A 17919-nucleotide genomic window follows, 5' to 3' on the forward strand; every position below is an offset into this window, starting at 1 on the left:
TCTGTTTCAGATACCTCAAAGAAGGTGTTTCTTGCTATTGCTGTTTTAGTAAGGTTGTGAGAAAAAGGGGAAATTAGAGGAGCACACTATAAAATCACTGCTGTATCTAAATGAATCAGCTATTAGCTTTTAAGTGCATTTGATCTCTAGTGCTACAAATTACCCTCTAGCAGAAGTTAAGACAAATCAAGCTGTATGATGCAGAGGCGACAGGGATGAATGGGAGGTGTACACAAGGAGGCAAAATACCTCTGAAGTAGGAGATTTGATTAAGGGAGTTTGAACACTTCTTCAGACAGATTTGTTTCTTATTTTATTTTTTCCATGTTTTGCCTATCCTTTAGGCATTCAATTCAATGCAATTTCTTTTTACGCTCTTCTCTCTTCCCTTGAATTTCCATCCTTTTCTGTTAATCTAACAAGAAATTCTTTTCTGGGGAAGGGGCTGAGGAAATAACGCCACCCTAATCCCCCCCAAGTAACAGCATCTTTCTTCGTAGAATCCGCAGTTTTTGAAAGTGGACTATGTTCCCTCATACCTCCTGTGCTTTTCTTTTTCAAATCACATAACTTCCTGCATGAGGTAACCTTTTCTATCTCTCTGCCTCTCTCTCTCTCTTGCTTGCTCTCCCTCTGGCTTGCTTTTCAGTCAGCATTGCTCTCTGGGTCTGTCGCTCTGTGATGAATGAGTTTCATTCATCTTTCTTCTGGAGGCTCTGTGAAAAGCTTTAGACTTTGCCTGCTCCCATTTTTTTGCTCTGCTATTCATTTCCATGGAGATGGAAAAAGGAGGGGGGTGGCAGAGTGGGTGGTAGTAGGGTCAGAGGTCAAGAGTGGCCACTTTCTGAATTAAAGCTTTGAATTCTATTAAAGGTGACACATTGTAACCTAGAGTAACTCTCCAAGAACTTGGCTGTCAAAGTAATCAAAGCAGAGGGAAAGGGAAGGAGGAGAAGGAGAGAGATCAGAGGAGGAAGAATCCAAGAGCTTGGAGTTTCTGTCAGGATTACATCTGGTGACTTAATACAGGGGTAGTTCATTTGTGTAACCTTGTACTGTGCATCTGTGAGGGCACGCTCTGAAATCTGCATGTGGATGGGGTGTGCAGGGTAGAGAGGATTCCCCTCATCCTTTGGTCAACAAATGTAATCTTCTGATAAGTAAACAATCCTTCTCCAAGAAATAGGAGGGAGGAATGAGTGTAGATAAATGTCCCAACTGCTTTGGGTTTTCTTTAGGTTATTTTTTATTTGTTTCACAGTGGTGCCAGGAGGCCTCAACCAACCAAGATCGGGGACTTTTTCTTGGCATTGTACAAAAAGTCACTGAGAGAGACTCTGTGTCTCAAAAGACAGCGTGTGAGGTAGAGAGGATTCCCCTCAAAGTTTCAACAAGTGTAACATTCTTGATGGACAAAACAGGCCAGGTAAGGTAAGGGAAACAGGGCTGGATATTTTTGTCTGCGTAGGGGGCTGACACTTAGAGAGACTGAACCATGCTCATGCTTCTGAGGTTCTACAGTACTGTTTCTTCTTTTTAGCTTTACCTGTGTTTTCCTAGATGGGACTGAATGTAAAAATTCCAAATGAGAGTCTTCTCTCATACCCAGCTTTGACAGGAAACAAAAACTTATATTCCATGGTGGCAATTAAGATGTCCAGCCCATCTTTAGAAAGTAAAGTGTACCAAGCTGTTTCCAGCTCCAAAATTTTGATGTTTATTGGAAAACAAAACCATTAAATTTGGAAACACGTCAATTCCTACATTAAAAAGAAACAAACAAAAAACCCTGCATTTTGTCTCTTGCATTTTGCAAATGTTTCTTCTTTGAAAGTTGGTTACAGGGAGGAAGAATATGAAGGAGGCACTGGGACCTCATTCTCTCTGTGCGCGCACTGGATGCTAGCTATTATTAGGAACATTGATCCAGATTGAACTTTCTGTGTCTAATCCAGCCTCATGCCATTGAATGGCATCATGACATAGCCTTTTTAATTTTATTTGATTCCATCTTAAATGCAACTTAGCGTTTTTGTTCCCTGCCCCTACTGTCTACTTCACTCCTCCTCGAAGGCTGTTTCAGAGCTTCAGTCACCTTTTAGAGAGGAGTCTTCCCCAATATCCAGTGTAAATTTATTCACAGCCAATTTATGCCCATTTATAAATAGCCTTTGTTTCTGTAAACTGAGATGAACTATACTTCTGTCATAAGGTAGGCATTGTTTCCCATGATCAACCTAATAGCTGTTCGTTTTTTGCTTCTAATCCGAGGCCATCTTTCTTGTACAATTTTGGTCATGCATGTTTATGCTGTATGAGAGCTCACCAGTGACAGATAGAACGGTATCAACTTTTCTCTATCCCCATAAAGAATACCTCTACCAGTATATCCTGAATTCGTATCCACTGTTGAATGGTCCCATCATGGTCGTAATCAGAGTCTTTATGGAGACTCTCCCTTTCGGACTCATGCCACCTGATAAGCTACCATTTCAAACAGAAGTTTCTATTAGTTCCCAAGCATGTGATTTTGCTTCTAGCTCTATTGAGTTTCAGAACTCTCTATCCCTCCATCCTTTAGGTCATTCATTTCTCCTTTATGGTGTCCTGATATTCATGTGTACTGGTAAAGCCTACTAATTTTGTTATAAATTTTTTTTCATTTTCACTTTCATGTTTTCTGAAAATGCAGAAGACTGATGATAAGCTCCTTCTCGTGGAACTGTCTTTGAAACCTCCCCCAGCTTAATATTGCTCAGCTTGCTCAATCCATGTATATCCAAACCTACACATTACTGTCACTGCCAGTCGTGAGTATGCTGCTGTCAAGAGCCGTCCTTGCCCTTGTGCTGTGCATTCGGCAAATAAGACTTACAGAAGTATCTCTGTACTCTGAATCACACTTGATACGAAGCCGTCAGCACCCAGGTCAAGTTTGGAAGTCTGGAAAGATTCAATTCTTCCTCTTTCAAGGACTTCACACCTCTGAGCTAGGTCTTTCACATTATTACAGTTCCTCTGCGTATCCTACAATTTGCTCGCATCCCTGAACTCCCATGTGGCGATGTAACAAATGGCTTAATACGTTCTAGATGGAGAAGAATTCTTTTTTCTTTTTTAATTTGGCTAGAAAATTGCTTTTGTCTTTTCTGGAGGCCATCATAATTCTACGCCTAAAGTAAACTGTGACAGATTCCTGCCTGCATTTTATTGGTGTTTTTCCCACTAATTATTTGCAGAATCTTTTAAAATAATAATCTTAAAGATTCTTTTTTTTTAATCCCACAAGTCCACATTTTCACGAGGTTTTTTCCATGTGTGGTATATAAGACAGTAGTAGACAGTAATTAGTAGAGCAAAATAATGAATTTTTTTTGTAGTTTTCTTAGCATTTCTTCTCTTGCTTAACTAGCAACAGGGAGGAACTCGGATCGAAAGGAACGCTGGATTTTTCAGACCAATAAAAGTTTGCACAGATCCCGCACTTCTGTGATACAGCAAAAGTAAGAACAGGGACTGTATAGATTGACTACAGGAGATAAAAATGAGGAATTGGGGAAGTTTGACATTCATGATTTTTTAATTATTATTGTCTTTTAAAGGTACAGAAGATGGAGAAAGAATGGTTTGAGATGCCAGAAATACCCTAAACTGAGAAGCAAAGGAGGAACAGTTGCTTACCTTACTGAATGAGATGAGAACTCTGTCAGTCATATGTAACTCTGGAGATGCTAAAAGTCCTCTAATTAGAGAGAATGATTTGTAATATGTATGATACCATGCTAAAGGAGAGACTGCTGAGAGAAATGTATCTAACTTTGGAGACGTGCCTGCAGTTAATAAAGGCCACTAAACCAGCCAGGGAAAGGATCAAAATAATAGCAGCAGTCACTGGTGTGCAAACTCAGGCCAAAGGGACCTCGGAAGTAGGGCAGAGACAAAGTGAGTGGAGAATAAAAGCACATAGTTCTTTTTACGTGAGAGGTAGAAAGAAGAGGTGCAGGACTAAGGATGCAGAGTTTTTCTGTTAATAGGGAAGATACTAGCCTACTTTGGTAGACCCAGACTCCCAGTTTACAGGCACCAGAGCAGGGGGGAGCAGCTGTCCTTTCAGCTATCACATTTGCAATTATGTCATCTGATTAGTGATTAAGTCTCTTTGCCTGCTGGATGCTGATGTTAGTTGCAGCATATTCTCAAGTGCTGCGAACTCCCCTGATAGCAGCACTTGTAATGAGAATACTGACTGGTGAACTAGACCTATTCTCTTTCCCTGTAAGAGATTTGGCTTCTCTTTTCCTTTGTGCTTACCGGTAAGATGCTTGGCTGATATAAATCTGCTGCAGCAGACTGTTCAGTTTTGTTAGTCCTCTGTATTTTCCTTTCACTTCAGACAGAGCAAAAAAGAAATGAAGACAATGGGGAGGAAACATGGTTTAATGTGGAGATTTGATTTACCTGTTCTGCTGTGCTTGATCCTACTTTATACATACACTTTGATTCATGACACAGTCCTGTAGTTTCACCCTCAGGGATGTTGTCTTGCTTACATATGTCTTCCCATTTCTTCGTATTTTCAGACCTGCTTGAAATACATTCTTCCTCTTTTTATTCTTCCTCTCTCTGTAACAAACACCGCTGTTAATGTTGACTCTCCTTAATGAAGCCAGTGCCAGCAGTAATCATGAAGCTGACCTACTGGTTAATCTGCTTGCTCTCTGAGGAGTGGGAGTACATTGCTTTGCAGAGGCCGTAATAGGATTCATTGGGTAAAGCACTAATTCCCATTCTTCTTTCAATCCATTTTCTCAAGAGTTAGAATACAGAAATACAGCACTGTATAAGCTATAACAATTTTACCTTCCATTTAAAGATGTACCCTACTGAAGAGAAGATAGGAAAAAAAAGTGGGGTGAAAGAGAGCTTGGAAAACTTGGGTTCCTGCAGGCAAATTAAGGATGACTTGGGATTAGGTCCTGTTTAAGCCGTAGTGTGGTAGGTAGGTGGTTGTTCAAAATCCACACCTGTGGCTCTGAGTCAGTTCTAGGGTTGTGTATTAACCTTAAAGAATATAATCTTGATAGACAATATTTGAATCAGGCCTTTATTAAGGATTTACATTGTTTCCTTGAACAGGTAGGGATTTAGATAAGCTGCCTTTTGTACAGTAGATCTCGGTAGTTCCCCTCTCTCTTTCCCAACACTTGCAAGTGCTGTTATCCTAATACTTCCAGTCACAGAAGTGTTTCTGAACTGGCCTACAATATCTTTCTTAGGGCAATGCGAGTTTCTTGTGCCACTTGTGAATTTTTTTTTTAACCACAGGACTTTTGCCTCCCTAGTCAGTAGAGTCTTGGATGTAAAACTTCCACTCGTTAGTCTGGATGCCAGGCAGGGATGTGGATACTCCAGGACTGGGAGAAGCAAAACCCTGTACCACACTAGGTGAATTCAGTCAGATCCATGAGTGCTCAACCTTGTACAAAAAACAGGCCTGCTTGTGAAATTAGGCATAAGTGAGGCTGGGGGTCTCTTCCTGTTTTGACTATTTCTAATGATTGTCAAACATTGTCTTGTTCAAGCTTGTACACCATCTCTGTCATTCTGTTGATAAAACTGTAAGCTGTAGAACAGCAATATATGCTAGCAGAGATGAAGAAAAGAACATATACTCTGTGTTGTGTTACCAGAGGAGGGAACAGATAATACTAAACTAGCCTTTTACTGAAGGAACTACTTACAGAAATGTTGGCATTGCAACTGCTGTTCCAGCCATGTGCACAGACTGACTTCCTGATAAACATTTGTTTCTGGAGGGACAAATGTTCTTGCTCCTTCAAAGAGACTTTACTGCAGTGTAAGATAGCCTGGAGCTGCAGGGGAATAAGTCCTGTGCTGTGGTTTATGTTGACTTAGTGCTTACAGCTGCGAAGTTTTCTAAGCCTCCTGTTGGTCCTTTAGCTTCTTTGGCTATGGGTGGGGGGAAGCTAGTGTTGCCAGGGACTAGCACTGGTGGAAGGCTGTCTAAATCAGAGATCTTTGCTTTGGAAGAAAGACCAACATTTGGTTGTTTTGTGCAGTTTGGGTGCTGTGCAGAGGTCCTGGTTGCCTGAAGTGTTTAAATATAGCTTTCCTGAAACCTATGAGGGTGGATTGCCGCTAGCAAAGCTGGTAGGAGTTTCCTGGGAATGGGCATTGATGTCATTCTGGCACTGGAGTGTGCTGAACTCATGAACTCATCAATGGATTCCTTCCTTCCTGCCCCTAGTTTCCAGTCTCTGTCACTAAGAGGTCTGCTTTTTCTTTCTAAGTTTTTTTTCTGGGTCAGTAAAGAGGGAGATATAATCCTTGAGCCTTGTGAGGTAGTTAGCTTAATCATCCAAGCTTGTTTTGGCATAAAGCTGCTTACAACAAGCCTGTCTTGCAGCAGGGAGAGGGAGAGGGAGGAGGAATTGGGGTAGGCTAGCCTGAATCACAGGTCTGGAAATAGCCACTGGAAATCCCACTCTTCTGACGTAGAGCTTCTATTGTTAAGTCCTTCAGTAGCCTCTGACTTATGTAAATGTTTATATGAAGCAGAATCAAATTACTCTGATCTTCTAGCTGTTGAAAATCTGACATCTACTTGTAACTGTTTTCAATTAAATTCTGTAGGGTTTATTAGTAATAGCTATTAAGTTCTGTTTCTATCCATGAAATGTTACAGGGTGCTTTTCTTTCAAGTTAGCCCTTAATAAGTTCCAGTGTAATTAAGCTACCATCATGCTGGAATCTGAAAAGAATCTTTGGAAGGATTTATTTTTCTCTATTTCCCTCACTGAGTTTCTGAAAGTGTCAGGGTACAGAAACTAGTTATCTGCTCTCAGTGCACTTTAGCAGCCACCTCAGCCCCTGTGTCTTCAGAACATTTGGCTGGGCTGGGCTTCATATTGAGATGCCCTCTGTATCAGCCTTCTTCCTGCAGGGACCCTTCTCAATACACAGCCCACTTACAGTTGTGTCTCCCGGCCCATTCTGTTCTTGATCATCTCCTTCTTCCAAGTTCTTTCTCATCCCATCTGTTATGCCTTTGCCATCTGTGACAAAATCCACTAGCCTGAAAGGTTTCAGAGTCTGTTTCTTGGGTGACTGAGTCGGGACTGAGGGTTTCACAGTTCAGTTTATCTAATGTAGATAGCCTTTCTCCTATTCTAGTAAATTTTGGAGACTCTCATAATATGTATGTGCAACATCTGTAAAAGTAGGGCCCTCTTTTCTTGCTTGGGAGCCTCTTAGGAATAGCTGTAGTAGAGAGTCATAGTTCTGCATTCACTGCATGGTGTGGGCTGGCTCCCTTTCTGGAGGGACAGTTGGAGAGGTCATGCATGCCACTGAAGCGTAGGCCCTATTTCTCTGCTGCAGATAGACCTGTGACTGTCACATGCACCTGATGTGCTCAAACATAAGATGAGGAAAGAGACATTGTACTAGGTTCATCTTAGAATTGTACTCCTTTGAGAGAAGGGTTGGTCCTGTGCCCAGCTGCAGCGTGTACCTTCTCTGTGCCCCGATGTAGTCAGTCAGCAAGGCAGAGCATTTGCTGGGAAGTAGTTCCAGGTCTGTGGGTTCAGAGAGTGGGAGGAAGGTAGCAAGTGCCACAGCCTGCCTGCGTAAGATCCAGCCTTGGGTCTGGGCAGGCATTTAGAGGGAATCAACTCATGAGTCTCATGTGGGAGACTTGGCAGAGGTCTGTAAAAACAGGCTGCTGGGGCTGCTTGCATGCTGTCTTCCTTCAAGTCCCAGGTATGTGTGAATGCAACACGACTCTTCCTTTTCTTTCTTTTCTTTCTTTTTTTTTTTTTTTTTTTTTGCAAAGCTGCAAAATAAGCAGCTTTGTTGACTCTGAAATGTTGACTCTGAAAAAATCAAGCAAACCGCTTTTTCTCCTCTTTGGCTTGTACTGGTTGCAGCATTGGGGCAGATCAGTGGAGTGGCGCAGAAGTCAAATCTCTGCCCTATCCCATAAGGACACATGGTCCTTGGGGTGGAGTAACAAACTGGTGGAGGCATGCACTCATTAAGTCTCATCCATTCCAAGGTTGAACTGCTGTGAAAGCCAGGCCTGGTATGCTAGTGAGTGTTGCTGATCGCTTTGCATCAAAGCATCACAGTAACCAGCAGTGCTGCTCTGGGGATCTGGGAAGAGCATCAGACAAGCTGCTCTACTGAAGCTCTAATTCGCTCATCATTTTTGGCTGATGTGATTAGCAGTCGGGGCTAATTACCTGCAGGAATGCTCCCTCTTGGCTTTCTGAATCCACACATGAGAAAGCTGGTGTTATGATCCTTGCCAATATAACCTGTTCTTTCTTTCTTCTATCATAGGAGAAATGAATATTAATGTAATGAAGATGGAGGAATGCTTCAGGATCAAGTGTCCTCTTTCCTCAGCTTCTCTTCCTTCTGTGTACGGCTTTGTGTGTTTTGGTCATTCCTATTGCTAGAATGAAGAATGACAGAAATACTCTCAAAAGTAATCCCGTGTGCATACAACCATTATGTGAGCAGATACAATAGGCATGCCCTGTGACTACACTTCTCCACAGTTAGTGAAAAGAGGAGTGAAAGTTACTTGTGAACAGATAGGCAGTAGGTTTGTGTCCTTGTAGGCAAATGCGATGCAGTGAGCTGAGGGGGAGCTGATGGAGAAGGAAGTTAATTGAAATAGGTTGGAACTTCAGGTAAGTTTGGATATGATCCTGCCTTCTTTCCTGTATTGGAGAGTGAGGAAATCTATCTTATCCAAAAGCTGAGCTTCTCCTTTCTTAGCAAAAAATGAAAATAGAAAACAGCCAACAGGTTTCAGTACCATATCTGCCACAAACTGCTCAGAAGGAACGCACTAACATGGCTAGACTGGATTCTGGGTTGAACCCTTGTCTCCTGTGCTGGCACATATCCCTGTAAAATCTGAGGCTACAGCCACAGAGGGTGGGTTCAGGCTTGCTGGGCTAGTTATTTAGGATTGAAATCAAGAAGTTATAAAGATTGCTGTACAGGGAGAATTAGGAATTTGACTGAAATCCATAGAAGCCTGTTGGCTGAGCGGTGGCTTCGTGTTGAAGCTTATGTGGCTACAGTACTACAGAAGAGTAATGAGCCAAATTAGCTTATTGTGAACCCTATGGTACCAGAGATTTCCAGTAATCTAGATGGCCAGCATAAAGCTGAGCTATATTTGTATTTAGGTATATTTAAAGTGCAGTGCAGTCTGTGACATTACCAGCACTAGCTGGTTACTAAGCAGAGGTACAAAACATCCACATTCTGTGACTATAGGCACTTAACTGCCAAGAAGCTGCAAAGTCCCTCTTGGACTTTATCTCCAAGCAGTTGCCTGGTTAACCCTATCAGCACAGCAGGTTACCAGAAAATTTTTTGCACTTTGCAGGATCTTCCTCCTCATTTGTTAAAGACAGCAAGTTCTGTTTAATGTAGGGTTTTTACTTTTTAACTCATGAAGCTTTACAGAAATAAATACATGAAAGAAGCTATAGCTGTGTATGGAAGAAAAGGTCTGACTGCAGGTCCATTGAGTGGTATTTTTGATTTGTGTAGAATTTGAGGTGAGAAAGAGATATGTGTGCATAGCATTATCCAGCCTTTGGTCTTTGAAATAAAACATCTTTTGGCCCTATTTTTTTCTTGGTGTACAATGGACAATAACAAGTAGCATGATTCTCAAAAAGTTTCAACAATTCAGAGATGTTCCATGCCCTTTTATCATCATTGCTCTTCCTATTTCCAAATTTACCTAAGAATCCGCTCATGCCAAGATATCTGAGTGGAGGTAAGTCAGTCAGAGGATTTTTCTGATTGGCTTGGACTCTGCTGTATACTTCAGACCTTACTGCAGTTGAAACTAGACCTGGGCCCTCACTGAGCCCTCATTACCCCCTCAGTACCATCTATCACAGGCTATAGGTAGTTTGACAGGAACTAAAAGGAGGCCTCAGGAAAAAGGAGAAGCTTAAATACCACTCTCTTGTCTCAGACACATACCTTCTGAAGTCTATATTAGACTCCTTCTACCTGCTTGCTAGCAATAATTTCCAAAAACAGATATATGATATTTCTATAAAGACAGCAAACTTATTTTTGTTCTTAGTCTACTGGCAAGGTTTAAAGGAGTCCGAATGTTGCCAGAATCCTCCCACTCCTACCCTGGCCTCCAGAGCTCTTTGCAAACCACTTTGGAATGTGTCAAGACCTTTGGGACACCTACGCCGTAAGAAAGAAAAGAAGAATCAGCAGTTTGGTAGCTCTCTTGCATTGGCTTTCTGATGTTGCTATTGAGGAGCATAGGGGATATATTGTCACTACCTTATTTGTGGCCACTAATAGCCTTGCAAAGTCTTTTTTTTTTTCTGTATGGATTTTTACCTACTGGTAGGCTTAAGACACGAGAGTGGTCACATGGAGATTTTTCACAATTCAAATATAATTTTGATATGTTGTCATCAGAAAACGTTTTCCACCTTAAAGTGCAAATAGCTAATGTTCTAGTAAATATATATTATCCTATAATTAGTCATGCTATACAGCGTGTCCATAACATAAGTATAGTCTTAGATAAAGTCTTACTTTGCAATTTACATTTAAAATGTCAATGGTTTTCATTTGAATTTTTGTGTTTTAAAACAATGTAAATTAGGGAATATACCTGAGTAATTTTGAGAATTTTGTATATTCCCTGGCATCTCTGACTGCTGAACCATTTGCGTTGTGACCTACTCGGTCAGTCTTTAAGCCTGGGAGGTCATCTCCACCACTGGCCATAGTAACTGCTGATAATTCCAAAATAATTCATAGCTGATACTATTTTGGCACTACAGCATGCCTATTTTTCTGCCATCTTTGCAACAAGATCCATTTTAGGGTTTTAAATATTGTTCAGTCTCTTGCTCAAGGTGAGGATGAAATGCTAGTGGATCATTTTGTCCTCTGGTTTGCACAAGTATGCATAATTAAATAAGGTAGAAGTCAGTGAAGAATTGGGCTGATGATGTAAACTGTGGTCTTTGATGTCTTTGTTGTTTGCAAAACTGCATTTTGGTATCTAGGTAAACTGTTTTAAGGAATTGAATTCTGGATAATGTGAACCTTTTCATCATTTTTCACAAAGTGTGTCATTCTTAACTTTTATCTGTCAGCCTTTCAGCACATTGTTCTTCACATTTTCATGTTTGAGTGCTCTCATATGTAGTGCCACGGACCTTTTATTGCATTTCAGTATCTTACTTGCCGGAGTTTGTAAACCAAACTTGCTAGATTGTCAGATCTTCTTTTGTATTGGTGCTAAGTTCCTCTAAGAGATTGAACAATTTAGGACTTGTTGTTTTCATTGGGCTTGACTGGGATTTTCATATTAAAACTCAACCACTGCTCTTGGCTTGACAATACAAAGGGGAAAAAAAGATGCAGGAAAGGACAAAGCTCTGTTTGATAGTTTGGAAATACAACATAGTGCAATGGTGAGATGTTATAGCAGCAAAATTTAATTATCTGTAACATAAGAGAAAACAAATCATGCCATTTTTTTTTAGGAAGAGGCCTCCCACAGAGAACTGCAGAACACCTTGCAGTGAGAGACAGACTGGAGAGAGCTCTATAGAGTACAGAGATTACCATCATTATCAAGTAACAAAGCAAGAAAGTATCTTGAGAAACTCAGTTTATCATTGTTATTATTATTATTGCTACTACTACTACTAATGTCACCCAAGGGAAAGAGTGAATTACTCCCACAGCAATAGATACATGATGGAGTTGGAATCTGAGGAAAACTATGGATGTAAGTAGCTATTTTTACAGGCTAGTTATTCTGAAGAAAAAATACAACATGTATTATTGGTCGAGAAAGGAAAGTGAATAAAGTGTTGAAGTGAGAGTGGAATGAGAGAACAGAGATTGAAAGGAAGAATGGTGGGAAAAGGAAAGTTAAAAGAAATGCAATAAAGGACTATTTAAGAAGGGACAAGGGTAGACTATGGGTTGGAAATTAGAATTAATGGGAAATAGCTCTCTCTCTCTTTCTTTCTGCACTTTTTTTTTTCTCTGAAATAGTATTTTGCTAGCTCTCAGTTTCCCATATATCAGTCCGAATTAGCAGATGTCCCAGTTCTCTGGATGTGGTTCCATCTTGCAAAGCATCAAACTACAGGATGTAAAATGCCCTGCTGTGCCTCTTTTACATGATCAGCAAGACTAATATCTGAAGGAGTACAGAAATGGAATTTGTCTTCTTTATCTAGATCATATGGTTATAATTAACCTGTCACAGGCAGCTGTGTTTATATATATGCATACATACATAGGTATACCTATATACCTATAAATGCAGCTGAGTGTGCATTTGATTAGTTATACTGAATGCCAAGAAGTTAGGGAAGAGTCAGCAAATGATAGATGCTGAGCAGCAAAACCAATCGAAAGGCTTTGCCTGACACTATTGTAGAGCTGTGTCCAGTTTGCCCTTGCCTGTTTTTGTCACATTCATCATGCATCGTTCTACAGTGAGGTCGCGTCAATATTCATATATATCAGAAGATTGAAAATAGCACTTGAATTTTCATTGTGAGATACCAAAAAGGTGTTGATGACAGCAGGATTTGGTCTAGCAGGGATGCAGTGTGCCAGGGAATACCCAACTAGATTTGAAAAGATAGCCATTTCTGGTGGACCACTTCTGGAGGTACCAGAACCATGGCATTGCTTCAGCTGTAGTTCAACTAAAATTTAGCTTTTGCCTGTGTAGATGTTATGGATCTGATTCTGCACTGGTTCTGTTCACTGTTTGGACTCTGGGGAATGCATTTTAATCTGTGACATTTGCTGAGCCAAGTGAGCACTAAATGAATGAAAACTAGTCTTGTCTGAGCCCATGCTAGTCCTGTGAGAAAAGGAGGGCTTAGACATGAGTGCTAACTCACTACTTCTTTCCTTATTTGGTGGCAAGATATATCCATATGATAATTAGTACAGTGTTTGTTTAAAAATCATCCTTTATAGCTTTGTTAGAGGCAACTTTTGCACGTGAATAAGCCTCCTAAAATCCAGCAGAGGGCAATGCTGTATTGCACCTATACAGATACTGCAAATGAGTCTACCTCGAGGACCTTTGAATTATCTTCTCTAATGAGAAATCATGCATTTAATTCATGATAGATTATACTAACCTTGTGGTTGGGTTTTTGCAGTAGAGTATTGCTGTGGAAATTGCTCCCAGTGGTGGTAGGCATGTTGCTGATATAGTAATGGACTGACTGTGCCATGTGTTTGAGCTGCACAGAAATAAAACAAAGATGACTTGTTATAACTTTCCACTAAAGCTGTCAAGAGTTAACATCCCCCACCATTTTTTTCCTTAGTCCATGTCTATCATCTGCTTCAGCTACTGTAGTTTTACTAAGTTTTTTCCATAGTTGTTTATAGTATATTCACAAAAATGCCAAGAAATGACAAAATTCACTAATCAAATTAACCGTATTCTTGGGAAACTCATTGAAACTGAATTCCAATTTTACAGAAACTGTATGGCTTGTGTACCATGATACTTTTCTATCCCTGGAATATCGGGGAAGAAGCCTGAAACAAAGAGCCAGTGGGAAGTGCCCTTCAGAGCTACAAATATATTCCGTTGCCTACCCTCAGGAGGAACATAAAACACAGTAGAGACCTCATAGGTGCTGGTGCTCTGGTTTGATTTTTAGACAGCTACAATCTCAGACACATCTATGTCTCTGGCCTCTTTGGAGACAACCGCGCTGTTGCTGTCTCAGGCCCAACCTGTGGGTCATTCTGGTATGACCGATGAACCCAGAGCCTGACTCCTCAGGAGGTCTTTGTTCTGCCAAGGGCCCCAAGTGAGCAGTTCCAAAGTTGGTCTCCCAGCCACACGCCAGCTCCCCTTTGTGTCCACAAAAGCAGCTCACAGCAGTACCGCAGTTTCTGGACTGCTGCTTTTGCCATGCTAAATTTCTCCACCAGCAATGAGTGAAAAGTTTCAGTTGGATGTGTGGGACAGATGCTAAGTGTTCCTAGAGGGAGGGCCTACTGAATCTGCATGCAGTAAAAGGCCTCTCTGAGAAACCTCATGTACTTCCCCTGTTCTCTCAGCTTGGACTACTCCTGTGACAACCTGCAGAGTAACTAGCAGCAGCAAATGGAGAAGGACCTCATTTTACCAATCCAAAATACATATGCCTTTTCATCACACCTTTTTGGCTCTCTCTTGTTCTTGATTTCAATACAAGTCAGCAGAGACTCCCAAGTCTTACAAGCCAGTGTGTTGTAGAAGACCAGCCACACTTACTATGAGTCAGGGCAGATGCTGCATTTTCCATGGTCTGCATATCTGGTTATAATCACAAAGAGAGAAAAGGAAAGGAGAGAATGGAGTGAATGAGAATGTGTTTCACTGGTTATTGCCTCTAGGAAGGCAAGGAAGGCATGATACTGCTGGATATCATACTGGAAAGAGGTCTCTCTGAAGTTCTCCTGGCTTCTTTACTTTATCCAGCTGTTTGCATTACTCTTATATTAAAGTGATAAAGGGAAGGAAGATAAATATAGTGTAAAGCCTTGCTAATTTGATTCCTGCATGATACATATTTTGTAGTGTAAATTTTGGTCTCCAGAGGCTGCCATTGGAACTACAATAGCATCCAACTTGTATAAAGGACAACTTGCTGCAGAAGAGCAGACAGATGCAGTCCTTGCTGTTTCTGAGGTGTACACTCAGCTACTCCTGCAGTACACAGGAACAGCTCTCACTATGCAGCATAGTGAATCCAGCTGAGGGCCAGCAAATTGCTAGAGTTAATGGCTTTTACACCCTTACCAAGAATAGGAAATTAAGAACAAGTTAAATATTACGGCTTATGACCATGGGATACATGTAGGAGGTGGCTATAGGCTTTTTTAGTAGCAAAGCCAACAATCTGGGACTTGGAACTAATTTTGGGGTAAACTGTTTCTTTTTTTTTAACTGACCTATACAGCAATGCAGTTGACTTTTGTTACTTAGAATTCTACATCTGGAGCCATCCACCTTGCTAATTCAGTGCCGGTGTGTGGTGCTTCCAGTGATACAGACTTTTAGTCTGTAACTAAAAGTTACAGGAGAACTGAAGGACCTGGTTCAAAGACTGAAAAGTGCATGCTTTGTAGATGAGTAGCTTGAGCAGCTTGCTCTGTGCGGCACAAACTCCACTGAACAGCGGTGCATTATGCCGAATGAGGAGCTGTCTCAGGTACTGTCCCTGTGCAATACATACCAGAGGGGGAAATTTTAGGTACCTGCTTCTGTGTCTTTTTTTTTTTTCTCCACCCAAATCTGGCCGCAAAAGCATGTGATTAAAATGGATGAGAAAATGAAATCTCTCTGTACTGTAAACAACAGGCATATACATGCAAAAAAGCATGAAGGCAAGAGGCTGCTGTCACATTTCTCTTGCGAGAACCAAAGCCTCCAAGTGTTGTTTATAAAACAAGCCTCAAAATCCAGCTTTTCTTAAGTCTTTAAAAGTACAAATATAGCTTGCAGCCAACGAAATTCTGTTGTCTCTGCTCTGTGGCAAAGTAAGTGTTTTAATTATTTTTTTAAGGACATTCGGCCTGAGCCCCTGAATACCAAGTCTCGGCTGAGCATGAATTCAAATGACTGAGGCCTAAGCCCCTGATAATAGGGGTTTATTAAGGAAGCACTAATGGAGCTGTACTGGAGTGGCCTGAATGGCCGCACTGAAATAATAGAATGCTTGTGGCAACCAGAAAATGATTGTTTATTGGCATAATCCCAGGATAAACTTCTGCCAAGAGCACACAGTCTTTCCTTGCCAATTTCTTCATATGGGGAAATACAGGATTGAATTTCTGCACGTAATAGCGTAGCAGAAGAACAGGAGGAAGAGAGGTGGCAGTTCACTTGAGAAGGGGAAAATATGTACATTCAAAACTATGTAAACAGCACGATCCCTAGAGCTTCGCTGATCAGCAGCCTCTAAAGAGACCACCTGGGTTTCAAGTTTGGGAAGACGGTGTGAAACACAGGCTTTAGGTTACGGAGTTCTCTCACTTGAATCTCTAAGTATTCCTAAGTGCACCATGCAGGGAACAGACTTTGAAACTTTGTTCTAAAAATCCTGCCTTTATTATGGTAGAATTTGAAGCGCTCATGAGCAGTTTCTTTTACACATAAAGAAAGAGAACTGCGTTGCAGCTCTGCTGTGAGATGTGTTCTCAAGAAGAGCTTGTTGAATCATTCTTGGAAAATACATTATTCACTGAGAAATGGGGTGAAACTATACATAACTGTAGGCTGAATTAAAAATTTACAGCATAGCCTTTACTCATGGAAGGGAGGAGAATGTAGTGAACTTACTCTATCGTACTGCCTTGCCATTACCTAGTAGTCTTTTGGATAGGACATTTTGTGAGGGAGTCCTGATTCAGATCTTCTCTGCTGGATTGGAAACAGGGTTTTTCAGCTAAAGTCTCCCACAGCTGAATGCTGTAAATACTGCCCTACAAGGCATTTTATAGTTGTAGTCTCTCCAGGTCTCCAGTGGAAGCTAATCATGTAGTATACAATACTTAAATATTCTTTAGGGCATAATCCTACCTTCCAGGAGAATTCCCTTGAAGCCGCTAGAGGTATCTATACTGTGAGACAAGTTATCTGTATGGGAGATTGAAATGCCCACCTGAGTAGCAGCTAGGACACTCTGGAAGAGATGGAAACAGTAATCAAAACCTCCACTATCAATCACAGACAGGATTTGAAGATGAATCTCCCAAACGAGTGTCCTGACCTCAGCTTTAGGAGGATGGGTTGGAAGAATTAGTTAGGCATGAAAGCTGTTGACTTTAAGTAACAAGAGCAGTGACTTTTTTTAATCTTGCAAATTTTAAATTTTTGTTTTGAAATTAATACAAAATTCAACAAAAGGCATAACCATAAACATTCTTTCTTTCAATTGCTGCTGGTGAACTAGCACTAGGTTCATGAGAATAACAGATTTTTGAAGGTCCCGAAGGAAAGGTTCTCAAACTGCTTTCAGCAAGGTCCTGGATGTTGTGATATGAAGTCCGATGTTGCAAACGTGCTAGTCTTGAGAGAAGTAGGGAACTATTTTGTGGGGAAGCAACCAACCAGTAGATAAGCAGCAAATCTGAGCTGTTTGTAGCCTGCAGTTCTTTCTGAGTTATTATTACATTTAGATATGGAGCATATGAAAGGCTTTTAAAAATTATCTTATTTGTATGTTAATAAGAACTTCATTTGAATCAAAACTGCCTTCCAGCAGTAGTTCAACTTTATCCAGGGCTGTAGTCTCCCTTTTGAGATTAAGAATGCCAGCTTCTTTCCTCCTAAATGGAGTCCTACCTTTCTAGCATCTGCTATGCTTATTCTGTGATTCTGTGGTGATACAGTGTGTCACAAATAAAACTCTTACTGCATGAGTTTGTGCAGAATCTGGACTTTCTAAGGAAAAAAGGATGTTCTCTAGCCATCGTGATTTGGAAAGACAACTCTGAGAAAGCTGTTCATGTGTGACACAGTGCATTTTTATCTATCTGGATCTTGAGTAAAGTGAAAAATAATCCATAGATCATTTTGTTATTCTCAGTTGGCTGTCAACTCTCTATGCCAAAGATGACAGTCTTGAATTCTAACACATTTAACACTTTTTGGGCTATCCAGCTCTCCTGTTTGACCTTACAATCCCTGGATAACAGTGGGTCTGGTTCTTCTTCAGTCAGCTGCCAAAATCTCCACTTCTCTTCCTGAGAATTTCTGTCTCCTACTTGCACAGTGAATACAGAGATCTCTGGCAGATGCAAAACTGAGACTATGGAAACAGTGTGAAATACACA

At 40.9% G+C, this 17919-nt stretch overlaps 1 protein-coding gene across 3 annotated transcripts in view; it reads left to right on the top strand.

Annotated features, from left to right (window-relative positions):
- PTN (pleiotrophin) overlaps positions 1 to 17919 on the top strand; it is a 78817-nt gene that overhangs the window by 22791 nt on the left and 38107 nt on the right. Inside the window, exon 1 of one of the 3 annotated variants that reach the window (XM_026119736.2) lies at positions 8360 to 8446. The exons of 1 other annotated variant lie outside the window; for it this stretch is intronic. In XM_026119736.2, coding sequence (XP_025975521.2) covers positions 8370 to 8446 — 77 coding nt within the window. In that variant the 5' untranslated portion in view covers positions 8360 to 8369. Of the gene's footprint in view, positions 1 to 8359; positions 8447 to 17919 lie in introns of those variants that run through there. One more of the 3 variants, XM_026119734.2, reaches the window with a different exon arrangement.

The sequence above is a fragment of the Dromaius novaehollandiae genome, chromosome 1, assembly GCF_036370855.1.
Source record: "Dromaius novaehollandiae isolate bDroNov1 chromosome 1, bDroNov1.hap1, whole genome shotgun sequence".
Classification (NCBI taxonomy): Eukaryota; Metazoa; Chordata; class Aves; order Casuariiformes; family Dromaiidae; genus Dromaius; species Dromaius novaehollandiae.